This window comes from Anopheles ziemanni, chromosome 3 (assembly GCF_943734765.1).
Source record: "Anopheles ziemanni chromosome 3, idAnoZiCoDA_A2_x.2, whole genome shotgun sequence".
Taxonomy (NCBI): Eukaryota; Metazoa; Arthropoda; class Insecta; order Diptera; family Culicidae; genus Anopheles; species Anopheles ziemanni.
In genome coordinates this window covers 90,169,216-90,194,858 of record NC_080706.1, presented here as the reverse complement: position 1 = coordinate 90,194,858, position 25,643 = coordinate 90,169,216, and the positions used below count along the sequence as shown (strand labels likewise).

Below are 25,643 nucleotides of genomic sequence, written 5' to 3'. Positions count from 1 at the left end.
AAGGAAATAAAAGAGTTTATTTTTACGCACAAAGGGCGTAAAGAATCCCGTTTCGTCACACGATGTTTTCGTGAACGGGAATATACTTCATTCATCGCACCATCGTTAGTTTTATACATCATCACATCGTGCAGTTTTCCTGTAGGAGGCTGTCGATTGTGCCAGCGTGGCACACTTTGTTCATTTGACGGAACCGGAAAGTTCTAGAACAACATGGATACACCCATCTACATCGCCCTTCCGGCGGAGTACTTCTCGATGGCGGGACAACCGGCCATAGTCGGGCTGAAGCAGAAGGAAGCCGAGGTCGGTAAGGCCAAGTCGGTAATATCGACCGCATCAACGGCAAAGAAGGTTGCAATTCTACCAGAGAAGAAGCGGATAGTGGCTGCTTCGTTGGAAAAAAGGTCAGTGCCTCTGTCGGAAAATAAACCTCTGGCACCGGCCGAACCTCATTCGGACGACGATGACTGTTCATCGATGGACGAGTTGGTGAGCCGCGGCAAGAAGCGCCGCCTCGACCATCTCACGTGGGAGGAGAAGCTACAGCGCAAGTAAGTTCCACATCATCACCCCATGGCAGCACACGCTTTTTATACAAGTGATTCTTATCAAACATTTGTCTCCCGCTGTTTACTTTGTTTGACAGAAAGTTGAAAAACCGTGTCGCCGCACAAACATCGCGCGACCGAAAGAAGGCCAAGATGGAGGAGATGGAAAAGACGATCCAGGAGCAGGCGGAACAGATCACCGTACTGCAGGACCGTTGCAGCGCACTGGACAAGGAGAAGGGCGACATTTACGGCAAGTACCTCGACCTCGAGCGACGCTTCGAGGAACTGCAGCGACGGCTGGAGGCCACCGAGGAGCGGGCAAACAAAGGCGAGTCAGCGCACGGAGCCGCCGATAACGGTGGTAGTGTGGGTTGCGTTACTGCCGGGCGTCTAACGGGATCAGCAGCATCCCCACGATGCCCTCTGCAGCAGGGACTGAACAAAGACGGTCCGGCGGAAGCGCAAACGACACTCCCCCCGTCGTCAACGGGCGACGAGCGGCTGACGGCCCTCTGGAAGATCATTGCCATCTGCCTACTCTACAGGACATGCTCGAAGATTTCGACGTGTCCAAGCTCGAAGAGCTTGCCGAAAGCCTACTCGCAGGTGTCGGCGCAGACCTGGAAGGCATTGATCGCCCAGGCATCCCGGCTCATGCCGAAGGCGGCCGCACCGGCGAGCGCCTGCCTGGATCAGTGGTGGGGCCCGCAGCAGCAATCGTGGAACCCGGTCGACCGGCGACCGCACTACAGCCCGCTGATTCGGGAAGCCGCCTGATTCTCACCACGCACAACTATTCCAAGTCGCCATTCTACGAGCTGTCGGAGGAGGAGGAGCAGCAGGAGGAGGAAGAGAAACCGAAGGCGCAACTAGCGCTCGTCCCAGAAGATGAAAGCAAAATGGTGCTCGAGAGCAACGGCAGCGATACACTCTACGGCACGTACGACAACGAAACGAACTGCATCACGATCGTTCTGGCAAACGAGGACGTCGAAGTACGAGAAGCGGAGCAGGTCAAGTGTGAACCTGCGTCACCCGAGTTGAAGGAAGAAGAAATCAGCATCGAGATCGAGATGGAGGAAGAGATGGGCAGTGAACCGCTCAGCGAAGCCCCATTGTCCCCGCTAGAACCCATCTTCATCCGACCACCGTCGCCCCTGCAGGACCTTCTGTCGCCGATCGCACCGATGCATCACCACAGCCCGCTCAAGAGCCCCGGTGGCTTCTCGAGCGTGTCGTCCGATTGCGGTTACGAATCGCTCGCTTCACCCGTTTCCAGCACCTTCGGGTCGGCGTCATTGTTCGCCCCGGTGCTGGATGGTGGCAAAGCACCGTCGACGACGACGGAATGTCCTGCAGATGAGGTGGCGGACTTTAGCGACAGCACGGCCATGTCGCTGGATTACGCCCTGAACGATTTCGACGAGTTCTGGAATCTAGATCTCTTTCCCATCTTGGAGTGAACATGACGCCTCGTGGTTTACTCACCGAGGAAGCGTTCTGTACAAAATAGTTGTTTAGCAGTTATCGTTATGTTGTTGTACGTAGGTTTTATAAGCTGATTAACGTAATTTAACACACCCAAACAAACAATGAATGTGTAAAATCTGTACCACTTTAAAACTAAGTCGTAGAGTGTAACGCTATTCTTAAGTTGAGAGTTGTTCTCTTTAGTGACCATCGTCTTAAGGTTTTCTTACTTTTTTTACTGCTTTAAAATCATCTAACAGTTTCACCGATTCCCCTCACAAGTGATCATTTTCATGCTAATTTTCAAATCCGTAATAAGTGCACTTAAAAGGTACTCTTACATAGGGCATTTGTTACTGATTTGAGAAGTTATGAAATAAGGGAAATAGGCGTAGAATTTTCACGACTTTATCCTTGGAAAAAAGAAATAAAAAAATTCTCACAATGCAAAACAATTGTTTGTTTTATGTGCAACGTTAATGTCCTATCTGCGTGCACTGTTTTCAAACATAACATACTTCTGAAACTGGAATTTCCGGTCGCTGAGGTCAACATTAAAAGCTGTGAGATTAAAACACGATTATAATGTTTCCCCAGTTCATCCACCCTTTCCGTCATCTTTTTGCTCCAAAAACACCGAAATTCACACACTTCGTGAGAAAACCCAGTGGATCGATTTTTCTCGACGTTTCCGTGGGATGATTTGATTGGAATGCATCGACCGTTTACCGTACACACGAAGGCAATTATCGGGCATTCGTCGAGATAATCAATAACTTCATTAAAATTCAGCGTTAAGTCGTTTCATTTCACTTGATTTGCTCCCGTACTGTTTGCTTCGCTTCGTACAAGAAACAAGAAAAGTGCCGTACAGTACAAGAAACAAGAAAAAAAGTCTTTCATTTTCTCCCTTTTTATGAAATAAAACAAAATCGGCCTTAGCATACAGTGACTCGCATGATTAAAATCCTTTTGAAAATCAACAAGTACAATTTTTTATACAAGTTCCAAACTTAACTTTAGGGAATCAAATGTTTGTTTAACAAATGATAGAGAGACAATCAATTTAATTTATAAAAAAAAGTTATATCTATTGCTTATTGGCTTTTTAGTAAACGAGCAACTGAACTCGAATAGAGAACGTTGTTTTCCAACGATAGATTGTGCAATTTGTTAACATATTGAAAGTGTTTTCTTTAATGCACATCACTGTCCACGCAAATTGAAACCCTCCGTACATTCCATTTAATTGATTCGAACTCGAAGTGGAAGTGCCGCGATGAAGGCGATATGTAAATAATTAACTTCTTCAAGCAAATAAAATCACGGCAACAATAGTACCCGCAAGTTGTTAATGCGCTCGATCGATCCCCGGAAACCGGTGCGCGGAAACATCATCTCCCTCGAGTGATCCCCGAATGGCAAGTCCATATTAATCTTCGGTCCGTCATATCTGCGATCGCGCAATTACTCGGTCCATCCTCCGCTGGACGAAGTGTGTAGTACGAGTGATAAAAATTTATGTTGCTTTATGTTGTGCACATGGCAGGGGCAACATCCCGTCTGGAAAAATAGACACAAAACAATACCACCAGTCCCCGGGCATGATCACGACGACACCCATCGTCTTCTTTCGCGCGCTGACCTTGAACTCCTGCCCGTGTATTCCTGCTGGCCTCGAGCGTGGAAGAAAACAGGAATCCTAGACCGGGGCGCACAAATGGTTCCCGGTTGCTGTTGATCGGCACCTATCGATGGCACACGGCAGACGGACGGCAGAGACCGAAAGAGAACCAGTTTTCCGCGGCTCCCGGCGATGATGGTTCGGCGCCCCGAGACCGGTTGACCGCTGGCGCCATATTTAATGGTGCGTAAAATGGCACACTCGTGCCATTCAGTGTCCACCAGCAGCGCGGAACCGAAAATGGCACGATGGTATCGTATGGTGTTGATTCTGCTGCTCGCATTCGGGATAGCTGCCAAAGAGGTTCGAGTAGGCGAGGATGGTGCCTTGTTTTTAGTTGACGAAACTACTGCGACGGCAGAGCTGGATGATACGTTGGTAACCACGGCGACAACGGATCGAGCAGATGAGCAGCCATCGTCTGGCAGTGATTCGACCGAGGTGACATCGAGTGATCAGGAAGAGTTCACCGAGCAGGAGGAAGACGAAACACGTGACAACGCTGAGCAGCTTTTAACCACCGTCTTCGATGAAGACCAGGAAAAAACGACAGTGCAAGAACCACGAGAGGAGGAACTTCCTGTTACAACCGAAGTGACCTCGAGTACTGCTTCGTCCACGACGACAGCTCCGCGTACGCGCGGTCGCATGGTGCGCTTCGGAAACCAGAAACGATCTTCCCGTCCAACCACGGCCGAGCCTCCGCGACGGTCCACGGTCAATTCGCGCGCATTACTCAACCGGCGCGGTTTGTTTAATCCCGAATTACGTAACCGTTATCTGGCACGCTTCCGTAGTACCACACCTGATCCGAACAGCTAGGCCATCTAATGAAAATATACACTCAATAGCGGGAAAATTTCTCAATAAAGTTTCTCAACGAACAAGCTACTTCTTCTTAATATCTCTATTTCCCTTGCAAAAATGAACAGACGTTGAAATAGAAAAGCATAACAGACGGTTGTGACGTTATACAACGATGCTTGAGTGGTTGAAAACGGAAGCATTTCACTTTGATTCCTAGTTTTTGCACACTGTTCTCCTTTTCCTTTCACGCAAGTGGGCCGATCAGTGATTAAAAAATGAAAGAAAAGAACGATACTTTTGATGCAAACACGGTTCCATACCTTTGTCCCATGGGGGTGGACACGGCAGTCGGATGGGATGGGACGGGACGGGCCAGGCCAAACGGCTGTATGCCTAGACTTTCTTCACAATCTGAACCACGTCCTCGTCGTTCAGCACGTGCTCGATACCGACCTTTTGCGGTTGATGTTTCACCGAGGAGCCCCACACGAGTGCACTAAAATAAAATTCGAGTGTAAAAAGGCATCGGTTTAAGTAAAAGAAAAGTGAAAACATATAACAAAACCTACTATTTAAACTCCTTAGCGATCGTTCGATGCAGTTTGTTACAGAAGCTTTCCACCGAGGTGTGTTCATGGTGCAGCACAATCGGTGAACTATAGTCCGGAAGCTGTCCTTTGGGTTTGGTATAACTGCAATCAACACAGAAAAAGATTAAAATGATTGTAAATGCCCGTATGTTACAAATTGAGGATCAGGCCATCTCTTAGGTGATATGAAAATTTCCCCAATAAAAACCCAATTTTACTGGATTTTGTAAATGACACCTACATTCGCACGAGCTGTAGATATTGCCACATCATTTCCAGTAGATCGTCAAAGTTCCAGTGGTGGTGGGCGGAGATCGGCACGCAGTGTGGAATTTTGTAGATCACATCCAGTTCCTCGATCGAGATTTGATCGATTTTGTTCAACAGATAGATGCACGGGATGTAAATGCGGTTGCCCTCGATCACGTCGATCAGATCGTCCGCGGTCGCGTCATACTTGAGCGTGATGTCCGCATTGTGGATCTTGTACTCGCCCAGAATCGTCTTGACCGTATCGAGGTCTAGCTCGGACTGGGCGACGGTGGCGTTCAGGTTGACGCCACCCTTGTCCTTCCTGCGGTAGGAAATGTTGGGCGGTTGCTTGTTCAACCGCAGCCCAAAGCCCTCCAACTCGTGCTCCAGTAGCTTCTTGTGCGTCAGCGGCTTCAGCACGTCCAGCACCATGAAGATCAGGTTGCACGTCCGGGCCACGGCTATCACCTGCCGACCGCGACCCTTACCGTCTTTCGCACCCTCGATAATACCGGGCAGATCGAGCAGCTGTATCTTGGCGCCCTTGTACTTGATACAGCCCGGCACCGTCGTGAGCGTGGTGAACTCGTACGCCGCCACCTCCGAGTACACACCGGCCAGATTGGACAGCAGCGTCGACTTGCCGACCGAGGGAAACCCGACGAAACCGACCCGCGCGTCACCGGTTTTCGACACTTCGAAGCCCTGCTCCGAGGCACCGCCGCCACCCTTCGGTGTGATGAGTTCACGGCGCAGCTTGGCCAGTCGGGCCTTCAGCAAACCCAAGTGCCCAGCTGTGGCCTTGTTCCGCTGCGTCCGGGCCATCTACGGAAAGAACACAACAAACCTTCATAACCTCGTCGTCGTGTGGAGAACGGTACGGGGACACGTAGCGCAAAGAATGCAGCAAGCCTTCTGCCTTACCTCGGCCTCGATTTGGGCGATTTTTTCCAATATCGTACTCATCTTGCTTCGCTAGAGTAGCTAAATATTGGAATTTGTGGGATAAATTATAAAACGGTGCCTGCGAGCACAGAAACTTGCAATCCTCCGGCAAAATGTCCCTGCATGTGTGCGATCGTGTAACGTTGACAATGTGCGTACGTTTATAGAGTCGGGTTCGAAGCGCCACTCACTTTCGTATGTCATTTCGTAGTGAAAAGTGTACCAAGAATGCACCTGGTTTTGCTTACACTTTACAATGGAACTTTCTAGTGCATAATATAAACGGCTTATTGTGTACAACCGGAGGATATTTGAAAAGGAAAATCAGCTGGTAAGGCTGTTGACCGTTGTCGCAATGTGCTTGTTCTGCATCGCAGCAGCCGTTGTCAAAAAAGATCCATCAACAAATATGGCCTACCGAAATTGTGAGTAGATCGCTGTTCCGTTTAATAACGTTACCACACAAGATACTGAACTCATCCTTTCCAGACGGGATGTATAATTCGTCCTGCCCACAGACACCAGCTCCTCCGAGGGCCAACCATCGCTTCCCGATGTCGGCGGCTATCTTGGAAACACCCTCCATCATGAGCTCGTTCCGGACGCCGACGGTGCCGTGCCCGAAAAAAACCACTCCAGCTCCTCCCGAACCTCCGGCCATGCAATTCATTACACCGTTTTCTTCAAGCTCTTGGGCCGAAAGTTCGATGTTTAGCGGAAACCCTGGGACAACGAAACCACCTCGGGCGGAAGGGTTGAACAACTCGTTTCTCAATCGCAGTTTCACATCAACCTACAGTAAATCTTCATCTATGAAAACGAATGTTCCGCTGGTGCCTTTACATTCCAACTCGATGCAGAATAGAAGTCTAATGGTACCGGAAAGAAAATACACAGCACCGACACCGTCGACGTTTCCAAAGCTCGGCAACTTCCATCGTACACAAGGAACAAATCTCAACGCAACGATGCCGCTGTTCAATATCAGCTCATCGCTCGCTGGTAAACGAAAGTATCCAGAGCCAGTTGCACCCATGGCGAGTGCTACGGCTGGTCCTTCCAAGTACGTGAAGATATCCCAAGGGAACATACGGGCACTTCCGGCTACGGCATCATCCACCCCGGACGAAGTTAAAATTGTTCTCGATGCCAAAGCCACACTGCGTATCGTTTCCGGCACGATCGATCAGATCCTGAAAATCATAAGGGAGCAACCCAAGTATCCGTTGCTCCTGGAAACCGTAGCCAACGTGCTTGTGGTAAAATCCGGCACACGTGCAAAGGAAAGGGTGATTCTGCTGCGCGGTCACAATGCCGGTCCAGTGCTGCAGGCAGTCTATTACGAAATCGACGCTGATTTACCACCGCTCGGAGCGGGTGATTTGGTGCGTTGTGTCGGACGGATTCAACCAGTGGGAAACCGGTTGCAGATACTGAAAATCACTCGCACGACGGAACAGCACGACCGTGCCATCGCCCGATTGCAAACGGTCAGTGCTTTTACCACGAAAGTACGTCGCTAGATGGTCAGTGAGAAGGCTTGATGTGTTTCACTTTCACATCCGAACTTGCTATTTATTTTTCATTATTTAAACTGCATAAAACTAACTCACAAATAAGTATATTTGTACTAAGGCCATGGTAAAATATAAACTAGAAAATGGTTTGCCTCATAATAAAAAAGGTAGAGGATTAATAATGGCCAATGAAATAGACCCGTGATAGTTACTAACAAAATATTATTTACAAAATGAATCTAAATGATGATAAAAGAAAAAAGGATATTGAATAAACTTTAGTTTCTACACACAGGAGTAGTAAATTGTGTACAATATTTACCCCCATTCCATTACTGCAACGTAATAACACACAAAAAGCGTTAGTTTGTAAACCTAAATAAAATAAATATGATGATGTGTAAGAGCGCGCCGGTTAGAATACGTTCGTTTTCTATCCATGAAATGTAAACCATGATTGGACACTTCCAGGTCCAGCTGCAAGTCGGCTTTGTATGAGGCACTTTATGGAAGGGAAAATATCCGAGTACCGATCCGACCGATCGACCTAAACTATCCCGATCGAAATCTATTCGAAGAGAAAGATCAGGAATGCCACCACACCGCTCACCATGGCCGTTACGTATCCCAGGTGGAACCTTCGTTCTTTCGCCTGCGAGATACCACCTCGGTATCTGAAACGATAAGAAAAGGAATTTAGCTTAATCTCTTCATCCGACGTAAAAGAGATAGTGGACCGACTTACCGTTTCTTGGAGGCGGAAAACGGAGTCGGTGGGTTTACACCGGGAATGCTGCTGTCCAGGTAGATCACGTACCAGGTGAAGGAGGCAACAAGCAGCCCGAAAGCGGCCGCGAACATTGCATGGGCAGCATTTTCCGCTTGCGGGACCATTCTCTCGAAACTCCAGACCGTGGACGATGGGCTGAGGTGTGCCAAACGTCCCACAAACTCCTGCCACACTTGGGTGGCCATTCTGGTGCTGTGAGTAGCAACGGAACGGAAGAATGCTGTCAAAGGGAAGGGAAATAGAATAAGAATGTTCGATTATACAATTTGCTCGAGGTGGAGTTTTCACCACGCACGGGAAAAAGGGGGAGGATGACGTTTAAATGCGACGATTCAATCCGATTTATCCAATTGAAAACATTATTTTCGCGTGCGCACTGAAACGCAAACGAAACGGTTAACGATGAGGAGATTAAACCTTCGCATTTCCTTCCCATCTGGTTATTTTTAAGACTAGGCGCAAGAGAAAGAGTGTGTGGTTTGGTGCAGCGGGGGTTGATGATGATTTCATCAAGTCCATCCCTCTCGAAAACGGAACACGCAGCACACGAACACGCTGATCCAACGTTGACGAAACAAACAAACATTCGGCAGCGATGGGAAGGGTGGGAGGGAATTGGTTTAAACAGTGGATGCCCTTACCGAAATCGAATGACGAAAGCAGATACTTGATGGAAACCGCAAGCGTCGTTGCAATTGCCAACAGACCAACCATTTGCATCGGCTCGATTTTCTTCTCCGTCGTCGACTCGCTGTGGATGTTGTTGCCGACGGCGGCCGCTTTCAGGTCGGACAGCTCCATGTCGGAACCGTTGAAGGAAAGCCTCCTGGGGCGCTGCACTCCCGTATCGTCCTCGAGTAAACCGTTCCCGTACCAAGCGCCGACCGCAGGTGCAGATGTTCCATTACCGTTGTGGAACGGTTTTCCGTTTTTATCGTGCATCGAAGCGGCCATTGTTAGGCCGTATTGGTAATGATTTATGGGACCCCGATTAAAAAATGGCTTTTTATTCGGGAATTTTCCTGAAAGCACAAGCACACGCTTTTCTTGCACGATATGTGGGTCACGATTCGAACTGCCCCGAAGGAAGTTGGACGGTGTTGCAGTACAGTCGATGGTGTTGCGCTTGCGTGGGTGGCCGCTACTGCTTAGGAAGGAAGGGGGAACCGTCGACACCTTCTGTTTATGTCGTGGTGCATCTGCTCCGGGTGCACCAACAACAGCGACCGCACAAATCTATACACGACACGGCTCTTTTCCGGACCGTTTCAAGAGACGTCGTGCGGCGACGATTGCCTTTTATCGACTATAATCGAATCGCGTCTCGCTGGTACATCGAAAACGCGAACCACACCGAAAAAACATACACTGCAGCGTTACGTCGTACGTGACCTTCTCGAATGATGCAGCTCCGGTAGCTGTAAACCTCCGGTCCCTTTACTTCCACGCCCTGCTCGTGGGGGAAAATAGGCAACGAGTTTTACAGCAGTATGAGCTAAAGGCTGCGGTTCAGCAACACGGCGTCACTCTGCGAACGAACACAAAAAACATGAAATTGGAGGTAAATAAAGCGCGTTTCCTTTCTCCCCAGGCCTTCCTATCAAACCCACAACCGAATGTTGACGGTTGAGTTTGTAATGTGCGTTTACAGTGTGGTGTTCAGTAGCATCGATGACGTACACCGATGACGTTTACAGCGATGGAAAGAGACGACTATAGTTCATGTAAACAACTTTTGGCGCGAGTTTGTGTAGCTGCATTTGGTGAAATGTGATTTTTTACTTTTACTTTCAGCAAAACATGCTTCCATTCACTTCGTAAATTGCATATTTTGCTTAATTTTAATATTTTGCTTACACTTTCATTCATAGGATGAAGAATTGATTGTGTTACATCCCGTAACAAAAACAAACCAATGATACTTGTGATCCTTGAAAATGCTTAATCCTGGAGCAGACAGCGGCTTTGCGCATGCTTCACGTACCATGTGCTCTCCCCGATGGGGTAGCACAAACAAAACCTCCCGGCCGAATCAGGTACTGTGCGTGTGTGTCCAACCACCTGTATGTGCCCTTAGAACCTCGTCACAATCTCCCTTTACAATTGAGTCACGGTCGCGCAGAGTGAAAACATCACTCAACCGAACGCGGAGGCCGTTTTCTTATCAGTGTCCCAACCGATATCGATTTTCAGTGCTAACGACTATCGATAGTGCGGTTCTGAGAGGCACCGCAGGGCAGGGCAGTTGTATTTGGTCCCTACTGCCTTACGCCACCCAGTAGCACCCGGGGACGGAAGTAATCAACCGGAATGTCAACCGCGTACAAACATCTCTACTCGTGTGTAACGTTTTTAATTTTTATATTTGTGGTTAATTTCTACAAAAATCGTATCGGTGTCAGTCGCGAACGGGAAGCGTCGTTTCGGGCGTCGTCGTCGAAGTTCAAGCGTACCGGAGCCCTCAACAGGCCGCTGCCTCTCGGTGAACCAGGGGAGGATTTTTTCTTCGGCTTTCCCACGTTCGACGGTCCATCGAAATATCCTAGCGGAGATGAGGGCACCATCGGTGTTTGGGACCGTTTGAAGCAATACCCGGGCCGGTGTTTGGATGTGGAGGTGTTTTTCATACCACCCAGTACACCAGGTGGGAGGCCACGAAGTGGTCCGGATCCAGAAGGTTTGCACTACAAAACGCTGCAAGCTGCCCGTAGAAAGGATCAACTCGTACATCCGGAAGAAACGAACTCCTCAGTGTACGTGTTTCTCTCGGTGCTGGTGATTCTGCTGCTTGCGGCCGGGGTTGATATCGTCAAACACCTCACCGCAGTCCGAACACCCCAGGAACACACCCAGCGACGCCTTTCGCTGCAAAACTACCAGGCGTTGATACGCGAAAAGCAAAAACAATTCCGCATGATGAAGCAACACTACTCACAGCCCTCGATGAGCATCCAGCGGTCGATGGATGAACAGGCGTTCCCACCACAATTCCCACGAGCCGCGGAGGAACCGCCCTCGATGGGACTGCCGGCCCCACTGCTACGTAGGCAATCCGTTCCAGCGCTGATGCGAACACAACCGGGTCTGGGACAAGCTGGCCCCGCTCCAGCGGGTATCGTGATGGGAGGAAGAAATGGCGGCCCCTCACCATTTGGACGGCGCACGTCAGTGGATTCCTTCTGGGACACGGACGCCCATATGACGAAGGCTTCGATGCCCTCTGGTGGGCTTGGGAATGGATCGTCACCGGAGGTTAGACGACGCGTTCGGATGTTGCACCGCCACTAGGAAACGGATTGCAATTGCCGAGCATTGCCATATCATGGGACGAAAAGTCCCATCTAGTCATGGTAAGGTTCATGTAAGAATACGAAATTCGATGTGATCTCTTCTTGCAACTGATAAGAAACAAATACGGTAGATAAACACTTATACATTTAGCAAGCAAACTCTTGCTCTTAGAAGAAGCACGTTTTTCACCGTATTTAAACCGATTTGGACATTTTAAAATTCCTCCACCACTAAAATTGCCAGTACAATCATATCTGTATAGAAAGATGTGTCTATTTAAATATTTACAACGCAGTCAAACTGTTTCAAACTCTGTAGTTAATATATGCATTTTTAGGGACTTTTCGAAAATACTAAACAAAAGAAAAGACGTGAAATAATGCAGATTTTTTAACACACTTTTACACAGGGTTCAAGACGATGTTGGAAGAAATTTTTTGCACACGCTCTTCACTTGATTTATTACAAATGAACTATGAAGTAACTTGTGCTTAAGAAAATTATATGACAAGAAGCTCGGATAAGTGAATTCAGTAGGCGATGAATTATTTAGCCTGCTACGTCGTAGGACTGTTTCTTTTCGATAGTGTTTTTTTTTCCTTATATTTTGCCTCCCTTCCCTTGGGAGGGTCGATAGAAATTCAATCGATAAACATATGTTTCTCATTTCCCAAACTCCCAGGAAGAAGGAGAGTTCATTTACTTAAAAATTAAACAATGACGCTGCACAATGGAAGCAGAAGAAGATATAAGTTTTTTGTATTGTTTTCAAATCTACATCTTTATTAGTATTTTCTTAGAAAGTATACAAAAAGACAGGGCTTACTAATTCCTCTTACTAAGGAATTCAATCAAATAAAAAAAATCTTAAATACATTTCCTATTACATTAAGAAGTTACCCCTCGGCTTCTCGTAGTTGTAAAACTTAATTGCTGTGAACAACGTAGAACCAAAAACTATGTGTAGCCGTCCTACTGTTAGGTGTATTCAGTGTATTTTATTATCAAAACATGGTATCTTACATCATTATCGAACTTTTGAATGATGAAAACAAAAAATAAAAAAGGATGTCGAGCATTTCGTGAAACAAAACGACATAATTTTGTACACTTTAAGAACCGCACCGAGTACATGGCCCAATGGATCTTTACACAACGATGCAGAATGAACTGGATTTCAGTTGGAGGAAATAAATTTTAAAAAGAAACTGTGGGCACAAAAAAAAAGGCTAATTGGATCCACAATTAGAAATTACTTGGGAAATAGCAAAAAATGTTTGCGTGCTTGAAGTATGAAATGAAAAATTAAAAATTATGAAAGCTAAGAGAAAATAGTTTTATTGGTTGTGGACATTTACATACGTAAAGGGAACGAAACAAACAAAAATGAAAGTAACATACAACTATCGATTATGACATTATTCCGGGCGTTTCGTAATCTCTAGAAAAATGCACCAAAAAGTGACCCCTCTGCTGGGTGTCCATCGCGAACAATCCTGTAGCGACCCATTTGTATACGAGCAACATTCGTGAACGGGACAGGAAAAGAGAAGGACGTTTTGAAACAGTGAAAGAAAGTTTCTCGAATGAATAAAATGGATTAATAAAACGAACAGAAAAAGGGTAGAGCATATCATCACAAAACTGCAACACAGCGAGATCATCTTTCCTCGAGTCGCAACCTGGGCCTACTCCTAGTCCGGTACCTTCCATTGGAGCTTCTTGCCAGTTTCATAGAGCGTCGACAGGGCTCGGCTGAACTCGTCCTTCTCCTGCAGCCGCAGGTAGTGTTTGTACAGCTGCAGCGCCGTCCGTGCGTCCTCGATCGAGTCGTGCGTTTCCGACTGGATCTTGATGCCAAGAAACTGCCAGGCGAGGAAGCGCAGCGAAACCATACGATGGTGCGGCAGATGGAACAGGTGCACCGTATCGACGACCTGCTCCGGCGGCACGATGATGTTGATCACGCGGAAATCGTTCTTCAGCCCGTGCCCGACGAACGTGACGCCACTGTCGACGAGATATCGGAGCTTCTGGTACGAGTTCTTCAGCGTCGTCAGCCGTTTGCTGCTGAAGTTTGCGTCCAGATCGCCCGGCTTGATGCCGGAGAACTTGGTCAGATAGTCGACCACCTGTTCCTGCGTGGAAATGTAGTCGTCCATGAACGGGACACCCTCGTCCGTGCCTTGCCCGCGGATGCACGTGATCCGGGCGACGCTCATGTGGCTCGGTTTCACCGTCGACATTTTCCCATCGGATCGGATTTCGCTCTCCTCCGGGTTGAGCGTCACGAACTCAGCGTCCATCGCTACCAGATCACCGGCCCGGAACACCTCACCCCTTCCGAGCGGTTTAAACACCACCGCACCACAGTCTCCCCCTTCGTCTCCGTGCTTGTTACCATCCTCCTGACCATTACCCTCGTCCTTGCCACCAGCATCGCTAATATTCTTCCCATCACCGCCGTCTCGATTGTCCCCCTCAAGCGGTTGCCGTTCCTCACCCAACTCACCCTCCGCGAAAAGATCGGCCGCGAACGGGTTCATATACGGTGGGACCGGTGTGTCTCCGGTACGCTGTTGGCACTGTTCCGCCGCCAGCGCACTGGACGTGTAGTACAGCACGCACGGGACCTTCCAGTCGAGCGTGAACCAGACAGCTTCTTGCACGGGCACGGGCGAGATGCTGAAGTCGTTGAAGATGTACCAGCTGCCAGCCGATGCCGTCGAGGTAGACTCGCCACCGGCGGCAGGAGGTTGCTTGAGGTCGTGGTAGCTTCCGGGGACGTGCACCAGTGAGACGAGGTTCCGCTGGGAACCATCGTTGATGTAGCAGACGACCGCCGACAAGTTGTACATTTTTGTTATCTTCAATGAAGGGGCGGTTTCTTCTGGAATGGTAGGGGAAAGACGAATGATTAGTATTTTTAGTTTGATAATGCTTCACAAAGGAAAAACAAATTAGCAAATTAAATTTTAACCGCACGTTTCCATGTGTACCATCATTAAAAGGAATGAATTTTTATGGTTCTAAATTGATCTGTATACGTAAGCTCCAATCAATAAAATTTAAGTAGGCTATGAGCAATTGTACGCTTTGGGAAACAAATACCAACAATATTGGAATGAGTGGATTAATGCAGAGTGCGTAACTAATTTTAAATTATGTGCAGTTAATTTAAACAAATTATGTCCCATTATTGCGTCCCAATATTCAGATAAATTTCACAGCACTAAAAAGGTCAGTGTGTTGGGTATCAGAATAAAATAACCAGGGATTAGCTCGAGCGAACACCCTGTCTGTAAGCGGGTGTTGTCAGATTCGTTTCAAATTGACCCGCTCTTTATTCTTACCAATCGCTGGTTCTTCCTCCGTTCCATCATCCGTGGGCGTTTGCTCCTTCGCAGCGGCATTACCCGGCGTTGGAACCACCGGAACAACGGGTTCCCCATTGGAAGCGGTCCGTAGGGAACTGATTTCCAAGTTCTTCTGTTCATCGAGCGACATCTGGAAGCTGAGCGGGAACCAGGACTTTTGCATACCGTGCGCCGCAGCGGACGTACTCGACGAGGCCGAAGTAATGACGCATGGGGATGATTTTCTGATTAAAAAAAGATGTCCAAAAATTAATTGAAACAAATCGACCAACGCTAAGGAGCTGTCCCCCAACCTACCGTGGATGCGCAAAGTGGCAATCGACCCGCGAGCAGTTCGTCCCGTAGCGACACATTTTCGCACCGGAGTTGGTCGACGGATCCGATGACCCGGTTCCGGTGGCATTTTGCTGTTGCTGTTGTTGGGGTGTTTGTGGTGGTTGTGTCTGCTGCGCTTGCTGCTGCTGTTGCTGTTGTTGTTGCTGTTGGTGCGCTTGTTGCTGCTGTGGGACGGCTCGGGACATCTGGCGCTTGAGGTACTCTAGCTCCTTTTCGTTGTCCAGCCCACAGTTGATCGAGAGGATGGCGGGCAGATCGGTGACACGCGACTTCTGGTTGGTCGGTGTGAACTTGTTGCACGTTTCGCACCACGCCGGGGTCGTCTTTTCCACCCCGAGCGAGTGGCGCAGGATCGTCCCGAACGTGCCCTCGACGTTGTTGGTGGTGGTGGTCGGATAGAGCAGCGTACAGACCAGCAGCACGTTGTCCTTGACGCGTGTCGTGTTGCACTTGTTGCAACGGTGCGTCGTCTGCTGCTGCGTGCCAAATAGTCGTCCAATTTCCGACTCGTCCCGTGTCGGCGAACCTCCTCCTCCTCCCGCGGTGCCGTGGTTTACGATCTGGAACTTTTGCACCCCATCCTGTCCCGGGTCGGTCAGCTGGTGCAGCTGGTGCTCGTAGAAGTGCATCGTTTCGCTTTGCTTCATCGCCTCCAGCAGCTCCTGGTGGATCTGGTGCAGCACGAAGCGGTTCCAGTTCTGTATCAAGCTGATCAGGTTCACGTTCGCGCTGGTCGAGGAGAGGATCAGCCCGAGTGCGGCCGCTTCCGGTACGGTGCGGAACGAGCGCAGAAAGTTGCTGGCCTGACACGGCGAACTCGAGCTGCCCACGTCGAGCATGTGGAACAGGAAGCCAAGCTCGCAGGACAGACAAAACTCCTTGGTGCAGCAGTGCGCCAGGATCGCTTGGCGCAGGGGAAAGATGAAGTAGAGCACCTGCAGCATCGCGTTGCAGTACGCGTTCGGGAGGTTCGCTTCCAGCCCGACGAATCCGGTCTGGTTGTACTGTTCGAAGTCAAAGTCTTGTGCTCCCAGCTTGCTGTACTTGACCTCGACCTTACGGTAGCGGCGCGGAACCAATCGCATGCCCGGTTGCTCACCGGGCGGGCCTCCCTTTACCGTCGAACCGGAACCGTGTGCGGCAGTGGAACCGGTTGACCCACCGGCCATCCCACCGGGCGTACCGTCCGGCCCGAGATAGGGAACCTGATTGCGGAGGTATTTCCGCGGGTTTGGTGCGTACCCGATCGGACCTTGCATTTTCATCGTAGCGAGGATCTCCGGGTCGATCGGTTTCGGCCGGCGGTACTCGTACGCATTCATCCACGCGGGCCAATCGCTTAGCAAGCGTTCACCGGTCGTTAGATGCGGGAGCAGGATCGACGAGAGCGGGAAATTGGTGTCGGTGATGGGGACGAACGGGGGTGGCTCGATCGTGTCGGCGAATTCGGTGTCCCGCGAGTATGGATTGAACTGTAGCGTGGGGGTGTTGATTTTAACCGCGGAGATGAGATTGATGTGACCCGATTGATCCCCGAACGCCATCGCCTGGCTCGAGGAACTGATGTCGAACGAGAGGCACTGCGAGCCGGTCGTGTTGAGCTGGAACATGCAGACGCGTGGCACACTCAGCTCCACCGTGTCGACGAGCTGCAGCTGCCCGAGGGGCGACACTACGGCCAGCCGGGAACAGTGTGAGGGCAGAAAGCGAAGCAGTTGCGGTTCCACCAGCACCTGAATGGGGGACACTAGGCGCAACATGCGCATATCGTACACCATGAGGAAGCGATCGATCGTGAGATTACCCTGGCGTCCACTGAATCCGCACGAGATGAGATAGTTGCCCTGGACGTCAAAGTCCGAAAGGCTGCCCGAGTGCGTCGGTAGCTCGTGCTCGATCGAGAGTGTGTTCGGGTCTCGCAGGGTGATCTTGCCATACGCATCGCCGGCGCACAGATACCGCGAATGACGCCGCAGGATCGCACACCCATCCGGGCCGGCGTGCACACTGCCACACTCGCTGTACGTCGGGATGTCAAACTCGATCAGATCGCTCTGATGGCCACCGAGCAGCAGCCGGTCCGGTGCGTGCTCAATCATGCACACCATGTCCACCATGCGCTCCGAGCGGAAGGTAAACTTGGGCAATCCACGCCGGATCTGGTGCCGCAGGGTGGTCGGTGTGAGGGCCAGGATACCCGCGTCGATCGTTGCTATCTGACGTACGACTTCATTCGCATGCACCTGAAACGAGGTATACTTCTGCATCGTGCCCCCGTAGTACGACGTAACGTGGCCACCCTGGTTTCCCATCCAAATCAGCTCTTCCTGCGTGTCGAAGCACACGGTCGAAACGCCGAACCGGTCTCCCCCGTCGGCCAGTATCATCCCGTGCTCCATAAACTCCGCCTCCGACGAGCCGATGTTGAACGCACTGTACGCCTCCGGTGCGTCCGAATACTCCGAGACCACCGCCCCACTGGCAGGATCGTTGTCGTACACTGCACGTACACAGGAAACGGAACATGTATTGAAAAGGGTAAATGAGGGCTAAGGGCCACTTACTCGTTAGTGTGATGATGTCTTCGGCGCGGGGATTGCCCGGATCGGAGCCGCTCATGTAGACGTAATCCATCCTAACGGGTCTCGTTCACTCCAGGTTCGTTTTCGATCGTAGCTTGCTGCTTGTGACAATGCCACCACCTCACGCACATCAGGCATCTAGTAGCCCGCTGCCTTCTCCTACTGTCCTACTTTCAACAAACCGGATGACATCGGAAGAAAAGCACCGTTATTAGATGCTGCTATCGCGAGGAACCGATTTGTGCGTTCACGAATTGCGTTTGTGCCACGAAAATGTAAACAACGGAATTGATGCGGAATTGGTCAAGACCGCGAATACTAGTGATGGGTAAGCTGGTAAGTGAATATGGAATCGTTTCGTTTCGGATTCGGACTCGAATCCGGTACAACTTTGAATCCGACGATTCGGGAAAAAAAACAAACGCTTTGGTTTTTGTCGTTTGATAAAATGTTTAGGAAAATCGAATGCATTGCATTAAAACTATTAATGATGAAAAGATCGGAAGAATTGGGTTACCGGAAAAGGGTAAATGTGGCGTCAATCTAGATTATTGTCTTCCTACTGGTTCACATTAAGCGCCTGAAGCTATGCAAAGCGCGACTCATGCATTCTTTCGAATATTTAAATGCTAACGGTTCGTTTGAAAGAACATAACGGTTTAAACAGTGGAGCAGTGGAGATTGAATGCGGTCAATATACTTTTACATATTAGTTAACCTTGATGCACAAGATGGACAGCGTGAACTTATGTGGGGGAATAGCTAAGGCCGGGGCCTCATATACTCTTTTACCGGGCTACCTTCTTGTACTTCGATTGCTTTGTTTTTCAGTTTACTTGCAAATTTTGCATGTCATATATATATATATATATCCATGAGACAACTTTTATTTTGGTAGATCCTAGAATGTGATGGATATTCTACTTACCGGTTTGTGTTGCCACTTGTGTGTTTTGCTATTCTACATCAGATACTCTGCAGTAGGCTATCATTCTTGATGTTCTACATACACTGCACCGGTTGCTAGGTGAACTGTAAAACGCTGTAATCCTCTGGGCGCGGCGATGAAGGACATTGGTGCTTTCTTTGGTAGAAGCTCCAAAATCCAGCGAACGCCACCTGCGGACGTGGAAAGTAAAACGGGAAGTGAAATGGCAGAGGAGGCTGCGTCATGCACCCAGGCGGTAACGCCCGTGGCTAGACCCCCAATGGAGCAAGTGAAAAATGATAGAAGGGGCTATGTGAGGCTTGTGGAAGCACTGTAGACGCCAAAAGCTCTCCACGAGTTCGCAAAGGACAGAAACAACGTCCACAAAGACATAAAAAAAATGGCGGTGAAATTAGTGGCGGCGCTAACTTCAACGCGAAAGCGTAGTCACCGAGAAGATAGAGGGGGGCGCCAATGGAAGCACGGCAGTGGGGATGGGTGCTACCAGCGGAGATGGATCTGTTGCTCCGACTCCAGATCCGACCTCGATCGGCACGGTCAAGAGAGGGCGGGCACTAAGATCTCCCGAGGAGGAGCAAGCAAGACAGCAAGAGGAAAAAAGGTGGGGATCAGGTGGAGGCGGCAGAGCGGTGGCAAACCCAAAATATCCGCAAAAAGAAGGGAAAAGCGATCTCAGTGTTGGGAAAAGAAGTGCGAAAAAATCCGAGTGTAGTGAGTCACAAAAGTGACGCCATCCTTGTGGACGCAAAAGAGGCGGTGTCGTACGCGGACATTTTGCGTCGTGTGAAGTGCGACCCTGAACTGAAAAGCTTAGGGGAGAACGTGTACCGAGTGAGGCGCACCCAGAAAAATGAGCTCCTCATCGAGCTGAAGAGAGGGGTGCTTGCACCGGACCTCAAGTGCCAGGAAGCGCTGCAAAGGTCGGTGGGGGACGCTGGGCAGGTAAAAATGCTAAGCCAATCCCAAACCATCGAGTGCCGCAACATCGACGAGGTGACCTCGGCCGAGGATATTGTGGAGGCCCTGAAATCCCAGGTAGGCATTGAGGACACACAGGTGCAAGTGAAGCTGCGCATGGCGTACGGAGGTATGCAAAAGGCCACCATCAAAGTGGCCTCTAGCATTGCTCCCAAGATCCTGGCGCCGTACGAAAAATTAGAGTTGGATGGACCGTATGCCCTCTGCGCTTGGTCCCAAAACCCAAGGAGTGCTTCAAGTGCTGGGGACTAGGCCACCAACAGTGGAACTGCAAGGGGCCGGATCGCTCGAACACCTGCATGCGGTGTGGAGAAGTTGGACATCGAGGGGGTTGCAGCAAGGAGCCGAAGTGTGTTCTATGTCCGGCAGATAGGTGCAACCATCGTAAGGGAGGACCGGACTGCAAGGCGCGCTCGTAACAGAGAAGCACATGGAGGTGATGCAGCTCAACCTCAACCATTGCGAGGTGGCTCAGCAGGTGTTGTGGCAAACGCTGGTGAAAGAGAATGTGGATGTGGCGCTGCTATCGGAGCCGTACCAGGTGCCCGTTGATGATCTTAGCTGGGTCGTGGACAAGACGGGAAAGGCAGCAATCCTAGCCGGGGGTAGGTACCCTATCCAGAGTGTCGACTGCAGTGAGCACGAGGGGTTTGTCGTAGCCACGGTTAACTCGGTCGTTTGCTGCAGTGTTTATGCTCCCCCTAGCTGGCCTGTCGTGAAATTCGAGGAGTTCCTGGACAAGCTATCGATAGAGTTAGTCGGGAGGGGATCAGTAGTGGTTGGAGGCGACTTCAATGCTTGGTCGGTGGAGTGGGGCAGTAAGACCACCAACCAGCGAGGATCAAGTGTTGCAGAGTGCTTCGCGACGCTGGACCTCCAGTTGCTCAACGATGGTGGAGCAAGTACTTTCCGGAGAAATGACAGGTCATCTATAGTGGACGAGACCTTCTGCAGTCAACGGCTGGCGCCAGGAGCAGATTGGAGAGTGCTAGAGGACGATACCCTCAGTGACCACCAAGCCATTCACTTTTCGGTGGGACATACTCGTGGTCCATCAGAAAGCGGATATGGGGTCACGAGAGGATGGAGGACGCAGTGCTTCCACTCGGACACGTTTCTGGCGGATCTAAGCCTCGGGGGCTTTGGCATCGCACTAACCAGTGCCGCTAAACTGGTGGACGTCCTATCGGACGCGTGTGATGCAACAATGCCGAGGAGGAGGCCACCCAGCTCGAAACGTCGGCCGAAGTACTGGTGGAACCAAGTTATCAAGGAGCTAAGGACGGCGTGCACCACGGCCCGTAGGAAGCAGCTGAGAGCCCGCTCCGAAGTGCGTCGGGAGGAGCTGAAGCTGGTGTACCAAGCTGCCAGATCGGCCCTGAAAAGGGAGATCAAAGCCAGCAAAAGGCGGTGCTTCCTCGACCTCTGTCGCGAAGCCGAGAGAAATGTGTGGGGCAACGCGTACAGGATCGTTATGGATAAACTGAAGGGCCAGCACCCGCCGGAAAGTTGCCCAATCAGACTTCGTGCCATCATAGAGGAGCTGTTTCCGCAGCACGATCTCACGACCCGTGTCCTATCGTCGTCACCAGCTGAGGAGCTGTCTGCGGGTGCTTGGGGAGGACGCAGCCGAAGTGGAGATCCTTGCGGCCGAGGCCTGTAGTAGGCTAGAGTCGTGGATGAGGCAGCACAGGCTCGGGATTGCTCACCACAAAACCGAGTACCTACTGGTGAGCAGCCACAAGCAGAGGCAGGCTTCGTCCATCTGGATGGGTGATTCCTAGATTAGCGCCCAGCGGCAGCTGAAGTACCTGGGAGTGATGCTCGACGACCGGCTTTCCTTCAAAGCGCATATCGAATATGCTTGTGAGAGGGCATCGCGGACTGTAGCAGCTATCTCGCGCATCATGCTGAACACCGCAGGACCCAGAAGCAGTAAACGCCGCCTTCTAGCGACGGTGGCTACGTCAGCGTTACGGTACGCGGCACCAGTGTGGGAAGATGCCCTGAGCGCCACAACGTACCAGGAGAGGATTGGAAGGGTGCATAGGCTACTTGCTATACGGGTAACCTGTGCATATCGGACGATATCCTTGGATGCAGTCGCGGTGATTGCAGGGATGGTGCCCACGTGCTTGTTGGTGGAGGAAGACGCTGAATGCTATCGTTGGAAGGCGGCAGGAGGTGGCAGCTCCAGTGCGGTGAGACCAGCGGTTCAGCAGGAGACGATGCGGAAGTGGCAAAGCAGATGGGACAGTTCTGGCAGGGGACGATGGACACACACCCTTATCCCAGACCTCGCGTCGTGGGTAGGGAGGAAACACGGAGAGATTGACTTTTACATCACGCAGTTTCTCTCCGGCCATGGGTGTTTCAAGTCCTACCTGCACCGCTTCGAGCATGCCAGCGCCCCGTGGTATTCCTGGTGCAGCAAGATGGTGGAGGACGCAGAACATGTCCTGTTTGTTTGTCCACGTTTCCGCGAGGAACGCGTCGAGATGGTGCAGAGCTGCGGAGTGGTGCTGACGGCGAGAAACCTCACGCAAGTGATGTGTGCTTCGGAGGAAAACTGGGTAGCAGTTGGTGCTGGAATGCGGCCGATTGCGACGAAGCTGCAGATAAGGTGGAGAGAGGAGCAGAGGCTGGCCCGTGTTGGGCATTTACGACGGATTGGAGCCACAAACCAATCGCTAGCCGTGTGCGGGAGCACAACCCCCACTGGAAGTAAAGCCTTGCGGCAGTTCCCAGGGGATGTGGTCGAGGAGAGGTTTTAGTGGGTAAAAGCCCCACACTACCCTAGTGTGTGGGGCGTCTTCCTGAAGATTTCCTCTTCGAGTAACAAATTAAAAAAAAAAAAAAACACACACAATCTCTTGTCGAATCTACTGGCCACTTAGTCTATTGATTCAACACGTGCCTACATAAAGCGTCGATTTCGCTTCCACTGATTAACTAGACAGTATTGCCATATCGCGGGGGTGCCCATGGCGCAGCGGTAGCGCGAGGAAACACCACGCCACCGGTGTGGGATCGAATCTCGAGTCTGTGGCATCCTCCGGTATTACGAACGGATGACAACCGATATCTATGATATACCGTCTTTCGGTCACAGAAACTCTCTTCTGAGAGAGGTCTTGTCCCCCAATAGGCCTTGTCGTACAACATAAAAAAAAAATCCTTATCGCAAACAACCACACGATGATGACTGGTCACTTAGTCTGTGATGACTCAACACGTGCCTTCCATGAAGCGTCTATCTCGCTTCCACTATCTCACTCCAAACAGTACGTTGATACAGTTCAAGGTTTCGCTCTGAAAACTGACAACATTGCGAAAACTTACTGATTCTTAAATGAACCAAAGAAACGTACAACTTCTAAATAGATTCTTTGGTCGCAAACAAAACTCAAAACAAATATCAACACAACTTTTTTCGGGACATTTCCCACGCGGAACGGAAAGCACGTGAGAATGCATGAACTCAAAATCCTATTGCTTTCCAATCGCAAGCATTGCACACTCACTCATCTTCTTGGTTCTCCCGCTGCCTATAAGCTTCCTCCAGTCCCAACGTCCGCCACCCCCTTAGCGGGAAAGCTGCGATCAATTTACGAAAACCGCACAACCACCGCCACCACCCCCGCCGGTTTAATGTCAGTTGAGCATACCAGGCGACGACGAACTCCCGTTGCGATGGACCTGCGACGAGCGGGACGGCACGAGCGTGCTGTGGTGGATTGGGATCTGCGGGGAGATGGGCGAGCGGAGTGCTACGATGCGTGCCCCCTCGTTGGGCGAGTCCGGCGTGCGAGATTGTTCTTTGCCTCCTGCGCGCCATTCCGTACAATTCTGAGCGAGACAAAGCGAGCGAAGCGAACCGGAAGGTGTCCGTGACGGGCGTTGATTCGGGGGGTCACGGCCCGACGAGAAGGGGGAAAGAAAACGGCTAATCCGAAACGAAAACCAGACAGAGATGTGAGATGAAGGAAATCGCCATCATACGTTACCAAGTCGGCCTCAAGTGCCGCTTAACACTTTGACGTCCACATAATTCACGGTGTCGCAACGCTTTACGACTAGTTCCTCCGTACCTGGTCGCCCTGTTCAATGATTGTTTTGCAATCTTTATTCGAATTTACGTACGAACAGCAACGCATCCTGTGAAATTTGTTTACTTTTCATTTGATGTTTGTTTACATCCAGTAGTCTGTGGTACGTGCCAGGTGCCAGCGTTGACAGCATACCAAAATGATGTGAGCGGATGAAAACCAATACGAATACCATTACACCTATGCGTGTATCCGGGCGGCAAAGTGTTAATTCCTGGAGAGGGACGATGTTTAAAGGAAAACCGCAGCATGAAAATCCGTACCCCCCGAACGAATGGAGGCGCATGGTGCTTCATGCCAGATCCCGGAGTTTGTTCCGCGAAAACCTGATATTTCCAGGAGCTAGGTAACGGGGTAACCTAGGCGTCTAGTATAAGGAAAGTAGTTGCTACCCATGTTGGAACTAGGAACCCGTTGCCGAAAGATAAAGGGAATCAGCTGGCCGGGCAACGGACTTAAAAGTACTGCCGGTCACCAGGTCAGCCTCTGCGATAAGCACTGGCCAACGCAAGAAGATTAGGCAACGCAAGAAAAATCAGTAGCTGCGTTGCAACGTAAACGTTGCTGGTGGCAGAAAAACGGGGTGCCATATATCCTGTGGAAGTTGGATGAGGAAATGTCCAGATTTCACTCGTGCTTGTGCTTGGTGAATTTAATTAGTTGTATTTCGTTACATTTCCTGCCAAAAGTTTTTGAAAGAGTTTCCAAAGAGTATTTTCAAAGTCTTGATCACAGAACCAAAAACGTAAAGCGTGATTAAATTCGTGTTCGACTGAATTCAGTGGAGTGCGTGAAGCTACACTCTTTGTGCCAGTATATAGTGATAAAAAGATAACACTGCGGCCGGATTACGCCTGAGCCGGACGTACAGCTACGTTGCGTATCTTGAGCGGATCTGTAGCAAAGCATATTGGGCAGTCGACGTGTAGACCTCGAAGCAATCGATCACGCCTCATTTTTAGCTGCTTCAATAGAGTCACCAGATCATACTGTTCTTACGCTTACACCGAGTGGTAACATTTTGGGTGGCCAGTGTTTTCAACACGGAAACTTCAACACGACCTGAAGTGTGGCTTGGTACGAACCATCCTCATCCAGAAGAAGTGCGCCAACTGGAATTCTTTTTCATTCGATTTTTCTCGGCGAGTAGTTGTTCAGTGAACCTAAAAGTGAAATATCGGAAAATTACAGAATTATACGAATTCGCATCGAAAAGACTAAAGTAAAATCTTTAACATCAGCATAAACACTTACAGGCGTAAGTGGAGCCAAACGTCCTCTAGAAGCTAGTTCGTTATTGCACAATTTTCGTTCGTGTTGTGTTTGGTGGATTTATTTGGTCGTCACCTTATTTGCAGCGAAAGGTGTTTTAGAGTGCTTTTCTACCGTTTTCGAAGTGTTCTTACAGCGAT

The 25,643-nt window shown here is 50.1% G+C and overlaps 7 protein-coding genes across 7 annotated transcripts; 4 read left to right on the top strand and 3 right to left on the bottom strand.

The window, feature by feature from the left end:
* Nucleotides 1-125: 125 nt before the first annotated feature.
* Nucleotides 126-2,470, top strand: LOC131284007 (uncharacterized). The gene is given in 3 exon segments (XM_058312861.1): nt 126-554; nt 650-995; nt 998-2,470. Coding segments are annotated over 3 exon segments (1,707 nt in total). The 5' UTR covers nt 126-213; the 3' UTR covers nt 2,018-2,470.
* Nucleotides 2,471-4,600: 2,130 nt separating this feature from the next.
* Nucleotides 4,601-6,422, bottom strand: LOC131286419 (GTP-binding protein 128up). The gene is made up of 4 exons (XM_058315365.1): nt 6,282-6,422; nt 5,347-6,182; nt 5,085-5,207; nt 4,601-5,011 (listed from the first exon to the last, which is right to left on the bottom strand). The coding sequence occupies exons 1-4, from the start codon at nt 6,321-6,323 to the stop codon at nt 4,909-4,911; spliced, it is 1,104 nt and encodes a 367-aa protein (XP_058171348.1). The 5' UTR covers nt 6,324-6,422; the 3' UTR covers nt 4,601-4,908.
* A 374-nt stretch (nt 6,423-6,796) lies between these two features.
* On the top strand, nt 6,797-8,057 carry LOC131286967 (uncharacterized). The gene has a single exon (XM_058315978.1). It carries the CDS (start codon nt 6,797-6,799, stop codon nt 7,823-7,825), a length of 1,029 nt encoding a protein of 342 aa, XP_058171961.1. The 3' UTR covers nt 7,826-8,057.
* Nucleotides 8,058-8,355: 298 nt separating this feature from the next.
* Nucleotides 8,356-9,704, bottom strand: LOC131286966 (uncharacterized). The gene is made up of 3 exons (XM_058315977.1): nt 9,251-9,704; nt 8,565-8,829; nt 8,356-8,493 (listed from the first exon to the last, which is right to left on the bottom strand). The coding sequence occupies exons 1-3, from the start codon at nt 9,561-9,563 to the stop codon at nt 8,388-8,390; spliced, it is 684 nt and encodes a 227-aa protein (XP_058171960.1). The 5' UTR covers nt 9,564-9,704; the 3' UTR covers nt 8,356-8,387.
* A 1,196-nt stretch (nt 9,705-10,900) lies between these two features.
* On the top strand, nt 10,901-12,198 carry LOC131288000 (uncharacterized). Its single transcript, XM_058317095.1, has one exon. It carries the CDS (start codon nt 10,920-10,922, stop codon nt 11,895-11,897), a length of 978 nt encoding a protein of 325 aa, XP_058173078.1. The 5' UTR covers nt 10,901-10,919; the 3' UTR covers nt 11,898-12,198.
* A 1,265-nt stretch (nt 12,199-13,463) lies between these two features.
* Nucleotides 13,464-18,247, bottom strand: LOC131286561 (PAN2-PAN3 deadenylation complex catalytic subunit PAN2). Its single transcript, XM_058315528.1, has 4 exons — nt 18,174-18,247; nt 15,575-18,091; nt 15,277-15,501; nt 13,464-14,795 (listed from the first exon to the last, which is right to left on the bottom strand). Exons 1-4 carry the CDS (start codon nt 18,245-18,247, stop codon nt 13,595-13,597), a joined length of 4,017 nt encoding a protein of 1,338 aa, XP_058171511.1. The 3' UTR covers nt 13,464-13,594.
* Nucleotides 18,248-20,552: 2,305 nt separating this feature from the next.
* On the top strand, nt 20,553-21,785 carry LOC131285781 (uncharacterized). Its single transcript, XM_058314637.1, has one exon. It carries the CDS (start codon nt 20,553-20,555, stop codon nt 21,783-21,785), a length of 1,233 nt encoding a protein of 410 aa, XP_058170620.1.
* Nucleotides 21,786-25,643: the final 3,858 nt, after the last annotated feature.

Bases quoted from the DNA above. Each gene is read 5' to 3' on its own strand.
- LOC131286967 (XM_058315978.1), top strand. From the start codon at position 6,797: ATGTATAATTCGTCCTGCCCACAGACACCAGCTCCTCCGAGGGCCAAC.
- LOC131285781 (XM_058314637.1), top strand. From the start codon at position 20,553: ATGGAGGTGATGCAGCTCAACCTCAACCATTGCGAGGTGGCTCAGCAG.
- LOC131286561 (XM_058315528.1), bottom strand. From the start codon at position 18,247: ATGGATTACGTCTACATGAGCGGCTCCGATCCGGGCAATCCCCGCGCC. The intron at 15,502-15,574 runs GTAGGTTGGGGG...TTTTTTAATCAG, and splicing joins TGCCACTTTGCGCATCCACG to AAAATCATCCCCATGCGTCA. The intron at 14,796-15,276 runs AACGGAGGAAGA...TTCCCCTACCAT, and splicing joins CAAACGCCCACGGATGATGG to TCCAGAAGAAACCGCCCCTT.
- LOC131286419 (XM_058315365.1), bottom strand. From the start codon at position 6,323: ATGAGTACGATATTGGAAAAAATCGCCCAAATCGAGGCCGAG. The intron at 6,183-6,281 runs GTAAGGCAGAAG...TTCTTTCCGTAG, and splicing joins TCGCCCAAATCGAGGCCGAG to ATGGCCCGGACGCAGCGGAA. The intron at 5,012-5,084 runs GTAGGTTTTGTT...ATTTTATTTTAG, and splicing joins ATCGCTAAGGAGTTTAAATA to TGCACTCGTGTGGGGCTCCT.
- LOC131286966 (XM_058315977.1), bottom strand. From the start codon at position 9,563: ATGGCCGCTTCGATGCACGATAAAAACGGAAAACCGTTCCACAACGGT. The intron at 8,830-9,250 runs GTAAGGGCATCC...TCCCTTTGACAG, and splicing joins GCTTTCGTCATTCGATTTCG to CATTCTTCCGTTCCGTTGCT. The intron at 8,494-8,564 runs GTAAGTCGGTCC...TTATCGTTTCAG, and splicing joins TTTTCCGCCTCCAAGAAACG to ATACCGAGGTGGTATCTCGC.
- LOC131288000 (XM_058317095.1), top strand. From the start codon at position 10,920: ATGTCAACCGCGTACAAACATCTCTACTCGTGTGTAACGTTTTTAATT.